Source organism: Ascaphus truei, chromosome 6 (assembly GCF_040206685.1).
Source record: "Ascaphus truei isolate aAscTru1 chromosome 6, aAscTru1.hap1, whole genome shotgun sequence".
Lineage (NCBI taxonomy): Eukaryota > Metazoa > Chordata > Amphibia > Anura > Ascaphidae > Ascaphus > Ascaphus truei.
The window spans coordinates 79,441,401-79,455,565 of NC_134488.1; the positions used below are offsets into that span (position 1 = coordinate 79,441,401).

The 14,165-nt window shown below is 40.9% G+C and overlaps 1 protein-coding gene across 1 annotated transcript in view; it reads right to left on the reverse strand.

Moving 5' to 3' along the window:
- Positions 1-13,404, reverse strand: part of MEGF6 (multiple EGF like domains 6) — a 426,398-nt gene extending 412,994 nt beyond the window's left edge. Inside the window, exon 1 of the mRNA XM_075604901.1 lies at positions 12,788-13,404. Within this exon, the coding sequence (XP_075461016.1) occupies positions 12,788-12,876 (89 nt within the window). The 5' untranslated portion in view covers positions 12,877-13,404. The remainder of the gene's footprint in view (positions 1-12,787) is intronic.
- Between the last annotated feature and the right edge of the window lie 761 nt (positions 13,405-14,165).

Consider the following 14,165-nt stretch of genomic DNA (forward strand, 5'->3'; position numbering starts at 1 on the left):
AAGAGGATTTGGACCCCTGAGGAGAGAGGGGATTTATGTTGGAGGCCCCGCTGCGTGGGACCTGCTCCAACTCAATACGCCAAGCAACACCTGGGTACTAGAGTCTCCAGACAGGTATCCAACGTGCACCTACATCCACAAGGGGTAGTGCTACCTCACACTTGGGTGGGAATTGCTGGGACAGGACACCAAGGTATTGGTGCCACAGCACCCTCAGTACTTTGGGTGTACACTGTGGGTAGAGTTATTACTGTTATTGTACGTGTGTATGGGTTAGCAGGTGTATACAGTTAACCTTAGTTATATACATTGTGTGGTGTATTATTCTTTACTGTGTATTGGTTCCTGTGAGGGGTTTTCCCACGAACTAGAAGGAAAAAAGACAAGAAAACAGCACTCATAGTGTAGTATTAATTGATTATATTGTGTAAAAAAAAAAGGGGTAATAAATCTGCGTACATCAGATCAAATGATAAAAGCATTTCATATTACAAGACATGAGTTACCACACAGCGAGTCCACGTGCAGATGGAAGCGTTGGACGTCTCAGGCAACTTCAGGTAACAACCAGGAAAAAATCACCCTCCTGCTGATAACTAGCACCACATGTGGTTTTGCAGGAGTTCCTCTTAATAAGAGTATTAGTCCCGTTTCTCGTGTCCTGGGTAGCTGAGCACAGTGTGGATAAAAAGTCCTTTAGAGCACCTCCGTGATGATGCCAAATGGATCCCTTCACTTCTGTTCCGACCAGCAGACACAGATCCTTCACTTCAGAGCGGAGAGGGATCCTAGTAACGCAGTATGTACACGGCAGCTCCGGATCATGAATTAGGGAACCCCACAGCTTGAATTATGCGCCGATGGTACTGCGAGATGACGTCACTCAATGCGCGTCGCTAGATAGCGATCAATAACGGAGGTTATGTCCTTAACCAGCGCACAATGGAGAAGTATATATTGGGGCTCCAGAGATCAAAATAAAATAGAGTACAATAATTAAAATCCTACGCATTTCGTAGCTAGCATGCTACTTCCTCAGGGATTATTACAACTAAGTAAGCATTACAGTTAAATACCCACTAATCACCTATGATAGGGCCAACCACAAATCAGTTCAGCCAACCACAGGGGAGCAGTGAATAGCACAGAAGTTGTCAATAAGCTACTAAATTTGAGCTAAAAACAGATACCTTTAATCAAAATATATGAAAACAATCACAAAGATACACAATATACCATGCTGAAAGTAAAAAGAGAACATAAAATGAGATACATATAATCTAATAAAACACAACTCCTCTTAAAGGAGTAAATCTCCTGAACAGGTATATTAGATAGTAAACTTTTCAGAGGTGCAGAGAATTGGGATACGAAAACAAAAACAGCAACCAATATGAGATGAAGATGTTGCTGAGCTGTCGATTGCAAAAGATGATAGAAATCAATTCAGTACAGTGACAAAACGTCTATATCTTCGTTTAATCCCCTCGGGGAAAGCGTTTCCAATTTATGAATCCAAAAAGTGTCCTGTACTGAAAGGTCTTTAATTCTGTCCCCTCCCCTTCGACTACGGGGGACAATTTTAATACCTTTAAACATTAGGGATGATGGGTCCTTATTGTGATATGCAGCGAGGGGACGAGACAAACTGTGTTTCTCATAACCATTTCTGATATTCCTAATGCGTTCCTGAATTCGAACTTTTAAAACACCTTTTTGTGTGACCCACATATTGTGAGCTGCAAGAACATTCAATTAGGTAAACTACATGTGCGGAATTGCAGTAGATAAAATCAGTGATAGCAAACACCAGCTCAGTAATGTTGGACTTAGATAAAAAAATATTTTAAGTGTACATGTTTGCACACTGAGCACTTCCCACAAGAAAAATTCCCTACGGGTTTCTTTTTTAAACCAGGAGTCTGTTTCGCTTTGATGTAAATGATTTCCTTTATCACTGGGTGCAAGTGAGTTCTTGATATTTCATGCTTTTCTGTAAATGAATTTACGGGTACATACAATATGTCCACCCAAATTTGAATCATACACAGGATCCCCCAGTGTTTCTTAATGATCTCTATTTTTCTATTTACAGAATTAAAGTTGGTAATAAAAGCCACATCCACTTTATCCCCAGTTTCGAATTCCTTCTTTTTTAATTTCGGTTTCAGCATAATAGTTCTGTCCATCTTTCTCACCTGATTCAATTTATTTAAAGGATAGCCCCTTTCAATAAATCTGAGAAACAGTTTCTCGGCCTGTCTCCCGAAGTCTTCTTTCTGACTACAATTTCTTTTTATCCTCATAAACTGGCCCCGCGGGATATTATTAATCCAAGTTGGTTTATGGTTGCTAGAGGCCAGTAACAAGTTGTTGGAATCAACTTCCTTAAAGAATGTTATCACTTCTCCACTCTCAGAGGCTGTCAATTTGAGATCTAGGAAGTTAACTACTTGATCGGCCGAAGTATGTGTGAAGATTAAATTCCTGTCATTATCATTTATGTACAGGATAAAATCATCAACTGATTGTGTGCCGCCCTCCCAGACGCATAAAATATCGTCCCAACGCTGGGATTCCTCATATGTGGAGGTGCTGCACGCAAGGAGAAAGAGCTCACCCAGGCTCCCAGAGGTGGAGGCTTAGGCCTCCTGTGAGCAGACAGGTACAGCAGCATGCGTAGTTGCCCACGTAGTTCCCTTGGGCATAGGAAAAGGGGAATACATGTTTTTTACAGATGTAGCTGCCTCTCCTCTACCGCATCACGGGAGAAAAACATGGCCATTTTGCAGAAAAGTCTGCGAGATATCCACAGCAGGATGTAATGGCCCATCAGATTAACACAGCAGGGCTCCCTGTGTTTGAATGGGACTCGCGCTGTGTGAATCCTACCGGTTTGCTCCCGTCTGTAAGAGACATGCAGTAAGAGATAGACTGAATCATTCACTCTACCTGCGAGCCTCTAACAGGCGATCGCAGGGCTTTTATTTTAATAATACGGTATTGCAGCAGGAGTTCTCCGGAGCTGATCGCATTGATTTCAGGTCTGGGGACCCCCTGATTCCAGAGTTACAGGCCCCGTTGACAAAGCGCTGCTGTGCGAAACGCGTCCGAGCTGTACATGTATCTTCTCCTGATGTCGCTGGATCAATAAAGGATTTTTTTTTATCAATACAAGGTTCATAGCCACCTTTCACTTGTTCTCACAGTGCTCCACTTTTTTCCTCGTTTGGATTGTCCTGTATTGTATTGATGTTTATATTTTAATGTTTACTGGGGGCAGAGGAGGTGGTTGAAGGGGGTAGTTGCCCCAGGGTGGGTGGCTAGGCCTCTCGGGTGGGTAGTGGGAGTGGTTAACCCTTTCCTTACCATATCGGTTACTACCTCTAAGGTAATGAAGGGATTAAACCCTCCTGCAATGTTCCTGGTAGACTTAACCACCCACTCTGGGGCAATTACTCCCTTCACTCACCCTCTCTGCTCCCAATAAACCAAGTAGTCTGGCTTAACCCCTTTATTGCCTTAGCAATTAGCCGCTAAGGTAATGAAGCGGCTTTTATTTTATTTGAGTAAAACAGTATTGTAACAGGGGGACTCCGGAGCTGAATCACATTGATTTCAAGTCCGGGGTCCCCTGCTTCCCAAGTTACAGGCCCCGTTATGTTTTGCCGGTGTCCCTCTGGTTTCTTTAAATCCCCCTATCACTATTCAGTGAATGAATAGTGCAAGTTATCTGAAGTGTGTCAAAATAGTATCAAATTATGAAATTATACTAAAAGCAAACACAGGATTTGGCTAGGTGCCAGGGGATTCCCATCAGCTGTTCATCTGTATATTCAAACTCAGGCACAAATCTACCTTACACGAGAGACTAGAATACAATGGTGCAGATGGTTTAAGGGTCAAGTCACAGTCAAGGACAACACCAAGATTCCACACACAGAGTTTAGCAACTGGGAAACCCCAAGCTTAAGGCCAGTTGGTTGAGCTAGCTGCAGTCTTGTTGTCTTTTGACGGTGAGCATCCAACATGAGCACTTGTCTCATCAAGATTCAACCTCAACTAACCGGCACTCATCCACTCTAGGAGCTCAGATAAACATCTATTGATGACTGATAATGGGTCCTTAGTACCCGGTGCAAAGGATTAGAGTTGAGTGTCATCTGCATAGCAGGTCAGGCACTTGCCATCTTATTATATCACCTAGTGGCAGCATGTACACTGCGAACAACATAAGAGATAGGATAGAACCTTGTGGTACACCACATGACAGGGACATTGGTGCAGAGGAGTATACTCCTGAAGATACACTGACCTGTCAGTGGGAAAAGATCTGAACCAGCTGAGAACTGTGCCCCCCAGTCCACAGAAATCTTTCAGGCACACCATTAACAGCCCATGGTCTACAGCAGTGATTCCAAATCTTTTTTGTTTGGAGTAACCCTTGAAGTATTTCATAAAATTTTAGGGAACAACTATCTGGATGACACATATTAGATTTGACAAGGGTAAATCACAAAATAGACGTATAAAGCAGTAGGGTTAATAAATAATAATTAACTCATACTTTTGGGGGTGTATTATATTTTGTGTGTGTGAGTGGGTTATTGTATTATGGGAGGGTTATTGTATTGTGGGGGTGTTGTATTGTGTTGGGGGGATTTGTGTGTGTGTGTGTGTGTGTGTGTGTGTGTGTGTGTGTGTATGTGTGGGGTGAGTGTGCGTGTGTTATTGTAGTGTGTATGGGGGGTTATTGTATCTCACAGGGATTTGCGTGGAATTATGTGGAATCGTGTGTGTATATGTAAGGGCGGAAATTGTGCATGTGTGTGGTGGTCGGCGGAGTGTAGCCAGGTGTGGAGGACGGAAGGAGCGTGAGGAGGGGGGATTGAGGGAGTAGGATTGAGTGAGAAGAGGGTAATTGAGTGAAATCAGAGGGGGAGAGTGTGAGGAGAGAGGGAGAGTAAGAGAGGCGAGTGAGGAAGAATGAGAGATGAGGGATGGTGGTGGAGTGAGAGGGGAGAGAAATACATGAGGAGAGGGGGATGAATAGAGAGGGTGAGCAAGGAGGTGTAAAAGAGGGGGGCTCACAAGGCCACCGCAATGCTAGGGGGGCCCCAGTGAAAACTATAGTCTTGGGCCCCAAGAAAGCGGTCAATGGCCCTGCCTCTGCCAGCACCATTCAAGCCTGCCACCCTTATTCTTCAATTCCCTAATAGAACTGTTGAACCAAGGTGTATGGTGGTGTGAGGTGAGCGGTCGTATGCGAATAGGTGTGAAAGTATTCATTCTGGACCCAAATCTCTATTTTAGTAATGGACAAGAGCACTGGGATCTACCCAGACACTCAATATGTCAGAGAAATCCAGGTTTGTCATCAGTCTCTGGGGGGGTCAGACTCCTCAACGGTTGATACCTGGTCCCCTCCATGAGGGGGCCTATTTGGGGGGACGAGTGTTAATGAGGGGTGAATCATGTGAAAATTGCTCATTCGGCCATGTTGGACTATATTGGTTAAGCCAGGGGAGGGCAATCTTTTTATCCTACGCCCCCCTGCCGGTTGTCCCCCTCTCTGCCCCCCCCCCCCTTAACTTGGTTCAGACGTTAGGGGTGTCATGACGTCCCGTTGCTATGGCAACGTGATGTCACATGACCCCGCGACGTCAGTTGAGGCCGCATTGCCATGGCGACGCATCTCCAGAAGTCGTCTGAACCAAGGTAAGTGCAGTTTACAGAGGCCTTCGCCGCTTCCCTGGTATTTAATCCCCGGAGATAATCTCGCGCCCCCCAGTTTCCATACCTCTGGGTTAAGCCCCTTAATGCAGTCAGTAGCATTAGGTAACAAAAGTAAGGAGTGTGTAAAAATAAAACGTTATTTGTATTACTATTTGTACCCTAATTTTTTGATGTATTCATTATTAGGTGCTTTTTATTTTAATTGGAAGAAATAGCCTCTCGTGATAAACCTGCATCTCCTCATTTATGGAAATAATTTGAATTAAATTCTAGCCTCCCTAATTACCTTTTTTTTTTTTTTTTTACAAAAGACAATCAATAATAATAATAATAATAATAATAATACATTTACCTATGTAGATACCTAAAGTCACAGATTCCATAATTATTTATACTTTTGAAAACTCCTATACTGCAGGGCAAGCAATACATTGTAGGAAAATGTAGTGTGTTTCAGATCTATAATGCACCCAACGGGTTAAAGCTCATACTCAGAAATACTCTTTGAAATAAGATCTTCTTCGTTCTTAACATAAATTCCATTCATCACCACAAATGATGGGCGCCTGTTTCTCATACCTAGGTTTATGCACAGTTTTGAAAATCTATACTATTACTTCCCTGCTGTGGAAGGTTCAGCAAAATATTCCCATCTCTCTAAAAAGGGTCCTAACCCCCAAAAAATGGTCCCAACATTTATTTGTGGTCCTTTTTTCGTTGAATACAGAATGTAACTACAGTTATCTAATTACAGTTTAATGTTCTATTGTTTCAAGGGACTTAACTCATTGTCATACATTATAAATGAATGGCATGTTATCGCATAACATCACTGTAAATTGAATTATGTTGGGGTTCCCCCCAAAATGATCTATCTTGAAAGTGAGCTCAGTGTGATGCCCTGTAAAGCAGATTAGGAGACTAAGATAATAGTCCGTCCGATGGCGCTCGCGACAAGAACAAACTGAAGAATCCCTGAGGATGCCCCTGGCGCGCACACACGACGGTGCGTGATGGCGGGACCATGTTTTGAAAAGACAAAAAAAATTGTCTTTAAGCGACGGCCGCATCACGCGAGCGGTTCAGCCAGTCTGATGACGCGTCCGCCGCGCCTCACCATCCGGCGTGTGCAAATCTATGCGGTTTATCGCACACGCAAGTACTATAATCATAGCCTAAGGCCGCGCTAACAGTCCCGGTGATGCGATGTTGCGTCAAAACAAATCAAATGTATTGAATCCATTGAGTGCGCTTATAGTAGGAGCGGCGCGACGGCTTGTTCAGGATCGCTGGAAGTCAATTAAATTTGATTTTTCAGCGGCCGCAGCGTGACATCAGCGTCGCCAAAGCAAGCACTATTTTTTTTTTAATTATTATTTTAAAGCCCGATGCCTGTATTAGTCTTCTCATGGTAACCTCTGCTGTTCATTATTACTTGCAACCCCTCTATCAAGCTGCATAGAACTATTTTCTATGCAGACATTAAAAGGAGCAAGGCAAGCCGTTTTTTAATTTCATTGCATTGAAGCAGGGGGTCTCCGGACCTTACTAATTTCAACTCCAGGAACCCCCTGATTCCCGAGATACAGACCTCCAAAGTGGGCGCCGGTAACTCTGCAAAGTTTAAAGCTGCCGCATCACGCGGCCCAATAAGAAGCCGAACCTGATGACGTAGCTGCTTTTTTTTTTTTTTTTTAAATAGTTTTTTTAATTGGGTTTACAGACATTAAACAACAACATTACAATACAGAAAAAAAACAATAAGAAACACAGAAAAACATACTTTTACACAAAATTATTTTTAGTATTGGTCATCATACTTATAATTTCAAAATTCAACACATTAAAACAAATAATATTAAAAAGAAGAAAAAGATAAAAGCATTTTGAAATATTAACAACAAAGCTATCACCACACAGCCTCCTAACAGAATCTGGGATAAAATTCCCCATTCACCATCAACAATATACTATCATACTTCCTCAAGGGCGCAATTATGTGTGACCCATCGCAATCAGTCTGAGGAGACCCCAAGTGGTCTGCTCAAATGTCTGTGTGATTGAATCCCTATCTTGTTGTGACATAGGGGCCTATGCATTAAGCGGTGAGCTTTTGCGCCCAATTGGGAAATTTTGACTCGCCCGTTACAAAGTAAAGCCAAACGCGGGGTTCATTTAAAATACATACAAGCAAGCATTTGCCAAAATAACCATTGCTTCTTACTGTATGTATATATAGCCCTAAAGCGCCATACATAAATACATTTGCAATGAATGTGGGGGGGGAAATGCAATCACAATAAAATCACAATAAAAATAAAATAAAAAAAACCTGTAAAAGAAAAATAACATACATTCAGTTTTTTCCTTACCTTTCCTTACCTTTAGATGTCTTCACCCTCCGATTCCTGGGGTCACCGCAAGCTCTCAAACCAATCCACGATCCCAAACAGCAAAGGGCCACATGTAAATGGGTCACTCACAAGTACAATAACAATATCGCTGCGCAAATGTTCCAACGACTCACTTTGTCCGTCCCAGTGCCCCGTGTACAAACTAAAGGGCTGCTGTTGGTGCCGGCACAGCACTGGAGCTCATGTAACACAAAGTACTAGGAATAGTTGCAGACCTGGTGTTTCCCTAAATGCAGCAGTCATTTGTTCTTTAATCAGACACCCTTGAAAGGCTGACAGTGTAGGGGTGTCTATAGATGTATACTTATAAAGGAAACCGATGAGTTGTGGGAGCGACCCTGCAACCACGCTGCCTTTATCCTCCAGTCTCCTGGGAAGAGGTCCCCTCTCTCCTCATGGATCTGACTCGCGGCTTGTCCGTCCCTGCCTGTGTATCTCAACACTGCAGTTGCCATGATGTTACAACTCCTCAGGGTCTTAGAGATTTACTTCTCTCTTCTGTTCACAGGCATTGGCCAGGGACACTGCCTGTTACTGCACTTAGTGATGTTGGTAGGGCAGTTTAAGTGTTTCAAATACATACATACATACATACATACATACGTGTTATATATTGTTCTTGTCTTAAGCTTCATGGCTACTATAGTTCACAAAACAAGTGGATCTCTTTTATGGAAATGGCCATTTCTAATAGTTTTCTAAAGTGTCAGGTGCCATTTGGTCTTTGTCTTTTTCTCTTATTCCCTCCCACTTATCACATTAATAAGCAACCTAAAATCCGTACAAAAGGGTATTATTTCAAGCAGTGTTTTCCAAACACTGGTCTATGGACAAGTACCAGTCTCTTTTCTGTTTTGTACTAGGTCCTGGAAGCATCTTTGCACCTTAATTACCAGCATGGGTGGAAGGGAAGTGTAGTGATCCTGATCCTTTTCTGCACTATACCACAAGTCTCGTAGACCAAAAACTGTGTGTTCATGAGGCTGTGTAGGCATATTGGGTGAAGGTATGCATATTGGGGATACTTTTAATTGGGGTTATGTTTTTAAGCTTTATTTCTATATAAGTCAACTATCCTGAACCCAGAGTTTACCTTTACATATACAGAAAAAGTTTGAAAATCACAGATATTAGGAATTCAGTCATGGCAAAGGTAACACTAAAACCATTGTTCTTGTAAAAAAGCTTACAAAGTTGTAATTCGGGAACAAAACTACAACCTGGCTGAAACATGGTGATGTGATGTGTTAACCTGGATTGTTAATGCTATAGAAAAGGTGGTTGGGTCACCATGAAGGACATGTAAAATATGGCTGTACTGTATGGTAAGTGACATCAAATGTAATAATAACACAGTGCAAAGGTTTCTTGTAGTTTCCAAACTAAACACACACTTTGCACAATACAGGTGTTCGTCAACCCTAATTAGAATGTAGAGTGAATGTGTATGACTGTCCATATGACCTGTATACTCAATAATGAACCAATGTTTTATTTCCTATGCTTAGTAGTAATTAACAACCACTGGTACCGGGATATTGGTGGACACGTACTGTATTTAGTAATAACGTTAATGAGGAGTTTGTGCTCTAAGAAGCCAGATTACACTTTGTGAAAGGAACCATTCCATAATGTGTAAACTATGAACAAGTTGTAGAGAGGTGGTGATGGGAGTTCTCTTAGTGGATATATTATTTTCCTTATAAAAAGTCTGAGAAGTGCATGAAATTACTCTTGAGTGTCTTGGGTCAATGAGACAAATTATTCTATTGTCTCCTGCTCTAACATCGCTTCCTCTGAAGAAAATAGCTACGGGTGTGACGTGTTATTGGAAACAATGGTTTTGCAAAATATCACTATGTAACACCAATTGTTATAGATTTTATTTAGGGTTTTATGGCAATAGTTAGACAGCGTATCACAATATACCACAACAACAGGCAAGTCACACCTGTGTACAAATCTATGAAGACATTTTAAGTTGACTCAATGAGATGCCCCACAACCAGTACAGAATCCAACTACTGGTTACCAAATGCCTAAAATTAAAAGTTTTACCGGTTATAAAAAAAATAAAATGTAAAAAAAAATTCAAAGAAATTGGTGAAGACACACAACACAAAAATGTAGACAGATAAAATAAATCTTACAGCAGCAATCCCCCAACCCAAAGCTTATGTATCTTGCGGGCATTTCCTGCTCTTTTGTTATGGTTTTTCTTGTGTGTAAAAATCATAATGTACTTAATCTGTAGCATCTGTGCTTACCATGGTAACATCTTGGGCTATGGGGAGAGCTCAATTTTAACCTCATGGAGACCTAATATCTCAAACACGTGTATATCTCTCATGGACTGAGCATCAGCTTTTAAAATAAAAGCAGCACTGGAAAGGGAAGGGAAAAATATCTCTGAAAATAAAGCATAAAATGGAAAAAAAATGGCAGCCAGGGGGACTGCTTCTTTAATATGTGTACTATTGTTGTAGTAAGGGGAAAATTGTAAATTCCTCATGGTATCTTAAATAATGACGCCGAGTATCTCTTCACCAACCAGCCTCCACAAACTTAGAAGAAAACCGGCAGCTATTTTATTCAAATATTTCAAAAAGTTTGAAAAACCCACCACACAAAATAAATTATGGTGAGTAAAAGTGACAAATCCCACCCCCACCACCGTTTTACACATCATAACTTACTTTGTGTCTGGTTAGAGCCGCTCCCAGCTTCACATTGCAAAGTCAGTAACCAACCTCACACTGATGAAACACAAGAGGTGGAAACACAAGAGGTGGAAACACAAGAGGTGGAAACACAAGAGGTGGAAACACAAGAGGTGGAAACACAAGAGGTGGAAACACAAGAGGTGGAAACAGCTGTCTGTGAGCAGGTTTACTGGCTATGCACTTCTGTAACCCAGGCTGTGCTGAAAAACTGTGTAATGCGGCAGGTATAAGCTTATAGGGGTCCATGTTAAAATGCACATGAAGCAAAAAGTGACACCGTGTTTCTATTTGCATGTCATTTCCCAGAATCCCTGGCAGCAGTGGAAGCACTTTATGGGGAAAAGCAGAGGTGCAGCCAGACCTGTCTGAGATGTGTGCTCACAGGTGATATTTTTTAAAAACCCGACAACAATTTTGATCAAACTTTTGTCACCAAAAGTTCAAGTGAAATGGCCCAAATAGTTAAAAATTATCTGTTTCCCATTTTTTAAATAGTAAAATATCAGTCAGTGGCTTTTTACAATTCTTAAAAAATATATATATCTCTTGATCAAAATTCAAAATTGAAACTAATTGAAATGAACCGAACAACTCTAGTCACAGTAAACCTCCATGCTGCATTGGTGAAGGAAGTTAGAAGTACAGATGTAGCAAAGGTTTTTGGCACCTGCTGATAATGAATAACATTGCATTATAACGCAGAATATCACCGATTTTTCCAAAGGATTCAACTGCATTTATAATGCAGAATACCCCACCAGCAGGTGCAAAAGCCCTTGCTACAGCTGTACTAGGAGCTGGGAGGGTCAGTGGTTGTAATTCTATAATTAGATGAACATTAGGGAGGTTGGAGGTGAAAGGTTAACAGGACATACTGTATATTTCAGCATGGAAAGTTTCAGAGCCGGGAGGGGTATCCCTATAAGGAAAGCTATATATAGATACATTCCAACTGTACCTATTTAACAGATACACTACATGTGTTTGGGTCCTGAAAAACCTGCTGTACTTATTAAAAGTTTTGGTGTACGATAAACTGCATAGGTTAGCACAGGTGGCCCAATCAGAGGCTCAGTCTATGATTGAGCTACCTGGGGTGTGTTAGGAGACCCACCCTCCTGGATTAGCGGACTTCAATAGGAATTGGTTGACATTACCTCCGTCCAGCACGAATACAGTGGTACATATATATACATATATATATATATATATATATATATATATATATATATATATATATATATATATATATATATATATATATATATATATATATATATATATATATATACACCCCAAAACGTTGAGCATTAACTATCACCTTTATTCAGAGAGAGAGAGAGAGGGAGGGGGAGGGGGGTGGGGTGGTGTGTGTGTGTGTGTGTGTGTGTGTGTGTATATATATATATCTCTATATATATATATATATATCTCTATATATAATATATAATATATCTCTCTCACACATAGAAAAGGAAAGAAGAGCTCCGGCAATAATAAAAGACACTGAAGAGGCAGATGAGTAAACTTCACACACAATTAGCAAATAAGAAAAGCCTGCCTGGAAGAAGTAATTCTATCACTAAAAGTGCCTTAGGTGAAGTTGTCTGCAGCTGCCACGACCTTCCCCACAGCTCCGAGGGCTCAGAAGAATGCACTTCTCACTGTAAAAGATTCTTCTTACAATAAGCTCCCTGGATACATTTTTACAGCAGTAATATTCATATAAGAGTTTGTTTCCATAGAAAGGAAATCATTTATCAAAAAGTAGACAAGGCGTATTAAGGACCAGGAGACATGAAAACAGAATGAACAAATATGATGACTCTGTCTAAATTGTTTGCTAAAGGCAACAACACGTTTTTGTTTTTTTGCTATTATCATATTTATGTTCCTTCTTTAAAAAAGACTTACATGTAAGGCTGCAGTTTCGTCCCATCTGTTGCTGAACATATCCATATTGTATCAAGAAGCAGTAGAAAAGCCAACATATGTAGCCCCATTGTGGGTAACTTGATCCACCTTCAGCTTTGCAAGTGAGTTCAGAGCTTCCCTGGGATCTCAGAGAGAGAGAGAGAAAATTGGAGATTTCAACAAACTACAGTACAGTAGCTTTCCTGGAAGGTGATTTTCAGCCTTTTCCTTGGAGTGCCATGAAGACTTGATTTTAAAGCAATTCTTGCAAAATGTATCAGTATTGGCTAAAACTGTCTAAAAAATGCATGAGCTGCCACTCAATAAGTGATCATTGCAAAGTCTTGCGGGCTTACAAAAAAAAGTTACCAGTAACAATCAAAAAATGTGCTCAGACAGCTGTTTCTCATTGTTTGCTTGTGATGTGAATGAGATCCAAAGAACTGATGAATTTCCCAAAGTTCTTTCCGTTCAGTAAGAAGCTCGTGTGTGTTTTGGAGTTGTGCATCTGATCCAATTCCCATTGCAACAAGCACAGTCCAGTCCTCCTCCTCCAACAGGAGCCTGTAAGCAGACAAAAAAGAGGAGGGGATTTCAAAGACAGGTCACCTCCCTCAGGGCAAATTAGAAAGATGTTCCTTTTTACAACCTTCTCCCTTTAGACCCCATTTCTTTTAATTAAACAATCTCTTTATCTTCTGCACATATCTGTGACAAAATCAATTATTTCCAACACTGCTTTTCAAGGATACACTTTGCAGTGTAAATGTCCGGTTTTCTTTCCCTCGTCCACTGATTCAGTGGATATCAGGTTTGCTTGTGTAGGATGGTAAAAAAAAAAAAAAAGCCTCATGAGTAATAAAGAGAGCAGATTAGAGGATACCAAGTCGTGTGAAACAAATATGTATAGTGCAAGAGGGATGTCCTAGATGTTACTGTTGCTCTGTTTTATGCAGACAGTATCATTCTTTGGTTTCTGTGTCTGCTCTGCAGTGGATTCCAATTTATAACACCTTTATCTCTCTGTCCTCTGGGTAGAGAGCCCATACTGGATATCAGTCTAATTTTCTGCTTTAAACATCTGAAACTATGAACAGAAACTCAAAAGGCTGCAATATGAAAATAAATAAATAATAATTAAAAAAAATAAAAATATATATATGTATACCACAATTATTAAGGTTATGGTAGGTAAAAAAAGTGACAAAAACCCTCCACAGTAAAGCATAAATCAACTGTAAATATTACTGTATGTTCATTTGCATGTCTTAGACAGGTCTGCAACCCTATCTTTCCCCATTATCGCCCAGCACACAGCGTTTCCACTGCAGCAAGGGATTCTGGGAAATGACATGCAAATGAGCACACAGTGCCACCT